The sequence below is a fragment of the Otolemur garnettii genome, unplaced genomic scaffold, assembly GCF_000181295.1.
Source record: "Otolemur garnettii isolate 467f Iridium unplaced genomic scaffold, OtoGar3 scaffold00013, whole genome shotgun sequence".
NCBI lineage: Eukaryota > Metazoa > Chordata > Mammalia > Primates > Galagidae > Otolemur > Otolemur garnettii.
In genome coordinates, this window is record NW_003852408.1 from 30,056,433 (window position 1) to 30,062,921 (window position 6,489).

General features: G+C 35.8%; 1 protein-coding gene across 1 annotated transcript in view; it reads left to right on the plus strand.

Moving 5' to 3' along the window:
• FAM126B (family with sequence similarity 126 member B) overlaps nt 1–6,489 on the plus strand; it is an 81,595-nt gene that overhangs the window by 35,422 nt on the left and 39,684 nt on the right. Inside the window, exon 6 of the mRNA XM_023510385.1 lies at nt 3,282–3,461. Coding sequence (XP_023366153.1) covers nt 3,282–3,461 — 180 coding nt within the window. The remainder of the gene's footprint in view (nt 1–3,281; nt 3,462–6,489) is intronic.

The window sequence follows — 6,489 nt, forward strand, 5'->3', positions numbered from 1 at the left end:
TTGCCTTTTCTGGTGTTCAGTGGGTGAAGTGTTCCAGGTTGTATCGAAGGCCATCTTCTCTACTTAGGCCTGGATCCCATCTCTAATCACTTCAAGGACTCCGCTTCTGTAATTGTCCCTTCTTCCCTCTATCATTGATTTTTTTTTTTCTTTCCCTGCTGAATGGAATGTGGTAAATACATACTTCACTTTTTTCTTTTAAAAAGAAAGGTCATCTTCTTTGATCTTGCCTCCTATTTTATCTACCTCATTTCTTTGTCCCTATTCACAGATGAACTTTTGTAAGTTGTAGTTATAATGTCTTTCTACTGGTTTCCATTTCTTCTTCCTCTCATTCGTTCTTTAACCCCTTCCAGTAGATTTTGCTCTTCATTCTTCCACCCAAAATGCTTTCAGTATGTTCATCAGATATCATATCTCTTCCTAATTATAATGTCAAAACAGTATTTGCTAAATTTAGGAAAGGTGTCAGTTATTCTTAGAATGTTTTTTAAGCTGAGGATAATGATTTTTAATACCTTTTGATATGGGTGATAGTGCAGTTTAAGGGAAGTTAGAGTCATTTATTGAGAATTTGAGAACATGATGGCATGAAATTTATGCTTACAATTAAAAGTTTTAACAGATAGCATTGATAAGTTTTTAATAGTCTTGTTTTATAGTGGTATCTGACTAAAAGTTATTTACTAGATTGCCAACATCCACCCTTGTCCATTTAAAAAAAACACAGTAATAATTTTGGTAACTATATTTCTTCACTGTGCTTAATTAAAATATAGTGGCCTATGTGCCAATATAGGCATGTATAAGCACTGGAAGGTTAAGGTTTTGTCTTTTGTTTTGTTTTGTTTTGTTTTGTTTTTTTGAGACAGAGTTTCACTTATTAACCTTCGGTAGAGAGCTGTGGTGTCACAGCTCACAGGAACCTCCAACTCCTGGGCCCAGGCGATTCTCTTGCCCTAGCCTCCTGAGTGGCTGGGACCACACGCGCCCCCACTACAACACCTGGCTATTTCTTTGTTGCATTTTGGCTGGGGCTGGGCTTGAACCCGCCACCCTCGATATATGGGGCTGGTGCCCTACCCACTGAGCCACAGGTGCTGCCCAAGGTTAAGGTTATCATAGCAGAAATTCATCATAATTATCCCAAGGCCCATAAAATTTAGAGAAGGCAATCTTTGGAGAGCGTTTTAATAAAAAAGAGACTGAATTTGCAACAAAAATATATATTTTTATTTTACTTTATTTATTTAGTTTTTTGAGACAGAGTCTCACTCTGTCATCCTGGGTAGAGTTCTTTGGCATCATAGTTCACAACAACCTCAAACTCTTGGGCTTGAGCCTCCCATGTAACTGGGACCACAGGCACCAGCCACTATGCCGGGCTAGTTTTCCTATTTGTAGTAGAGATTGGATCTTACTCTTGCTCAGGCTGGTCTTGAACTCCTGAGCTCAGGCAGTCCACCTGTCTCAGCTTCCCAGAGTGCTAGGATTAAAGGTGTGAGCTATCACACCGGGCCATATTTTTAATAAATTTATGAGAGCAATAATCTTCCCCAAAAGAGCTGAACATTGCTATCAGTATTTAAGAAAGATGCTAACAGTTGATTATTTTCAGAGGTTTATTATTTGTTCTTTGTTGGCACTACATGAAATATACTAGTTTTAGTTAAACAACCCACACTATTGTCCTATAGGAAATCTGATAGAGCAGAAACATTAACTTAATACAAGAAGACCTGAATTTAGTATCTTTCTTCACGACTCACTTCTGTGACCTTCAACAATCGTCTGACTGGTCTAGACTTCAGTGTTAGCAGAGAGTTGAAGATTTTAAAAATTAATCTCTGGGGCGATGCCTGTGGTTCAAAGTAGTAGGGTGCTGGCCCCATATGCTGGAGTTGGTGGGTTCTAACACAGCCCTGGCCAAAAACTGCCAAAAAAAAAAAAATTATTCTCTGATAGTGATTCCACATAAAGGGCTTAGTATTTTCTAGACTAGGGTGTATATGTGTAAATTTTTTAAGCTTTAGAGTTGTTCTTCAGTAGCTAAGCTTAAGCTAACTGTGTAATTGGCATAGATTTGTTGACTTTTGATTTTACAGTTATGATAGTGACTTTTTTCTAGAATGTTAGATTATTACGAACATACATAATTATGTTCAGATTTTCAAAAGTATATGCATTATTTTAAATCATTCACAATAGAGGTAAGCATATGAAATTTCTGATTAAAAATTATGACATTTTTAAAAGAATTTTAAACTTTAACTTAAAAATTATAGTTTCTTATCAATGTTTTATATAAACTTTACAGTCATAGACAGTTTTGTGCAGTGTGTGGTTTTCAAGCAAACCATTCTAAATTGGCAATGTACATTTAGAGAAAAGTGGAAAAGTTTATTTTAACTGCTCATTTTCTTTAGTTTTCTAGGTCATTAAATTCCTCATAAGTCATATTGTGTGATGTCATATGAAAAATTCACCAATTAAATATTTAAAAAACTATTTGTATATATTTTACTCCTTTTCAAAATCTTTCAAGTAAATATAATTAGAGAAATTTAAGTCAGTTTTAAAACATAAAAATAATCAGTTTTTTTCTTATGTATATTTAAGATATTGGCTAGAATTTTAGATACCCTAATAAATGTTGCAAAATCCCTTTTTATACTTAGTATGTAATTTGTTTAAATCATAGCCTCAGTTGAGATTTAAAATTTCTTTCCACTAAGATTATTTAAAATTATTTTATTCCAAAAGAATCTTTTAAAAATGGAAAGTAGTAAGAGTTGGTAAGAATAGAAAGAGAAAATCACCAAATATAAATTTAGTAAATTGGCTGAAGGACTAATTATGTAATACATTTAGTAGTACAATGTATTGAAGAGTATGTTTATATTATATTGGCATAAAATATTAATATTTATAGTTAGTTGATTTGTTAATTTGCTCTTTAAGTAGAGATAAAAAATTTCACTGAAAATATCGAGAAATTAATAGTAAGAATTTATTTTAAAAAATATTATACAGGTATACATATACCTTTTAGAAAATAAGAGTTACAGAGTGGGGAGTGGTGGCATACTTCTATAGTCCCAGCTAATTAGGAAGCTGGGGGGCAGGAAGATCACATGAGCCCAGGAATTCAAGGCTACAGTGAGCTGTAATTGTGCCACTGCACTCCAGCCTGGACAACAAAGCAAGACCCCATCTCTTTAAAAAAATAGAGTTATAGCTGAAAGAATGGCGATAACTGATGTACTTTATTTGCCTTTTAGCTCCTGGAGCCTGTCTGCCACCAGCTGTTTGAGCTCTATCGTAGCTCAGAAGTTCGACTTAAGAGGTTCACACTGCAGTTCTTGCCAGAATTGATGTGGGTTTATTTACGGCTTACAGTTAGTCGAGACAGACAGAGTAATGGTTGCATTGAAGCACTTCTATTAGGAATTTACAATTTGGTAAGTTGAAAATGAAAGTTTGGGAAAATTTTAAGTATTTTTTTAAGTCCGCTGAAATAACACTTAAGGAATGTTTATAGAAAAATGTCTGCTGAATATTTGAATTATTTAGGTATAGAGGTAAGTATTGATATGCATTTTATAAAGTAGGTGAGACTAATTGATAATATTAATATTTTATGACTTATTTCTTCAGATTATTTTACCAATATTTGTGAATGCTTCCTGTGTAACATTGAACTGGGCACTGAAAATATAAAGCACTAGACATGGTTCTATTTATAGGGAACTTCTGCTTTACTAAAGAAGACATGTTTACAGGTGACTAATAATGCAATTTATGTGATAAAAGAGGATTTCAGAGAGAAACTCAAGTGTTAACTAAATTTATCATGGCAGACTTTATTTTTGTAATAAATGTAAGCTGGGCCTTACAAAGAGTTATAGTTTTGACAAATTGAAATTAGGAGTAGGTGAGATTTCAGGAAAAGGTAATAATCATAAGCAGAGAGGCAAGAAGGTCATATCCTAGAAATAAAAAGTAATTGAAGTGCAGAATATATATGCAAGCAGGAAATGATGATTTTGTATCAGTTTTAGAGTCTTGTTAAAGTGCAGAGTTCAAGTCTAGGATTTGTTTGTTTGTTTGTTTGTTTGAGATGGAGTCTCACTATGTTTCCCTCAGTAGAGTGCTGTGCATCACAGCTCACAGCAACCTCAAACTCTTGGGCTTAAGCAATTCTTTTGCCTCAGCCTCCCAAGTAGCTAGGACTACAGGGACCTGCCACAACACCCGGCTACTTTTTGGTTGTAGTTGTCATTGTTGTTTGGCAGGCCCGTGCTGGATTTGAACCTGCCAGCTCTGGTATGTGTGGCTGGCACCCTAGCCGCTGAACTATAGGCATCAAGCCTTTTTCTTTATTTTTTTATGGAGACAGAGTCTCACTTTGTTGCCCTTGGTAGAATGCTATGGTATTGTAGCTCACAGCAACCTCAAACTCTTGGGCTCAAGTGATCCTCTTGCCTCATCTTCCTAGGTAGCTATCACTACAGGTTCCCACCACAAATCCTGGGTATTTTTAGAGATGGGATGACCACCACAATGCTCAGCTATTTTTAGAAAGACAGGGTCTCCATCTTGCCCAGGCTGGTCTCAAACTCCTCAGCTCAAGTAATCCATTCTCCTTCACCTCCCAAAGGGGTAGAATTACAGGTGTGAGCCATCACACCCAGCCTAAGTTTACATTTTCTTTAAAGTAATTAGAGGGTTTTGAACAGAAGAATTGTATTCTGTATTAGGAAAAGATGAACCTGGGTGGCGCCTGTGGCTCAGTGGGTAGGGCACTGGCCCCATATACTGAGGGTGATGGGTTCAAACCCGGCTCTGGCCAAACTGCAACAAAAAAAAATAGCCAGATGTTGTGGTGGGTGCCTGTAGTCCCAGCTATTCAGGAGGTGGAGGCAAGAGAATCACCTAACCCCAGGAGTTGGAGGTTGCTGTGAGCTGTGATGTGAGTTGGAGGTTGCTGTGAGCTGTGATGTGAGTTGGAGGTTGCTGTGAGCTGTGATGCCACAGCACTCTACTGAGGGCAATAAAGTAAGACTGTCTCTAAAAAAAAAAGAATGAAAAAATGAACCTGATTGTGCTATGCAGAGAGACTTTGGGATTGTAAATTAAATGTAATCACTGTTCCTTATATATTTTTTTGCTTTAAATTATTTTATTGGAATTCTTCAGATAAAATCAGATAGTTGTACAAGGTAAAGTGAAAGCTATCTACTTGTCACATAAGTGCCCCCAAATTTCTAGGTGAGTTTTTTCTCCAATATGACAATAGCTGCTCACACAGGTTAATACAGGAAAGAAGTTCCTAGAATCTGCTTAACATCACCCAGAGGACATCCTGAAATTTCAGAAAAGGAATATATAATAAAACCACATGGGCAATTGGCTGTTAAAATATGAAGGTGGGCACGTTGGGGGCACCAGACATAATAGAAGGGAGGCAGTGAGTGGATCAGGTGGTTTCAAAGATCCTCAGAAAAAAAGCTCAGAGACTCTAGTCCAACCAGGTCATCATTATCACTGTTCCTTATATTTTAAGTGCTCATCTATAATTGAGAAGAGTAGAGGAAGTGGACATGGGATTTTTTCTTCTCTAAGGACGTCAATTAAGGGAAGAAAAGGTCAATATACTATTACAGCATGTTAGTGGTTTTTAAAATCTGAGTAAAAACACAATGGAAACTAGAGGGAAAGAAGAAACCACTCACACTTCTGAGATGCTAGGGGTCTTAAATGGAACTTGAAGACTGAGGCTTGATTACTTTTATAGTATAGGGAGGGCATGCCTGAAAGGGAAGTCCTTATAAGGACTGTAGGAAGCAAAGTGAAGGGGTATAGGAAAGTTTGGGAACATGGGAACCTTAATACATAGGACCTTGCTGAAGACTTGGCAGCAAGCCTCCTTTTCGTGTGCAGTGCAAGGAAACAAAATAGCATAACCTATTTTGTCTCTACCTTCATTCACCTCTACTAAATTGGACTTACCTGAATTCATCAAGAAAGAATTGTGGAATTTGTGTATGTATCTTGAAGTCATTGAGCAGGGAATTGAGAAACTACTGGCATAATACTGTTGATTCTGTTTAGCTTTAGAATTTGGAGCTTGCTTATGTAAATTTCCAATTCAAAATGTGGTTTGTCATCCTATAAGGGTACATGTGAATCTCTCTAAATGTAGACTATAAATGTCTTAACACAATAACTAAGAAAAAGACATGAAGGCTATGTTAACCAGTTGGATGAAAGTATTTCAAATTGTATACAGAAACAGTACACAGTACCCCATAATAGTATTAATGTACACTGCTATGATTTAATAAAAAAATTTTTAAAAAAAGAATTGCAAATCCAAAAAAAAAGAAGTTTGATAAAATTGATAAATTAGTAATTTATTTGATAGTTTCTTTTTTTTTCTTTCCAATCTATGTCCCTTTTATTTGATAATTTCTTTTTTTTTTTTTT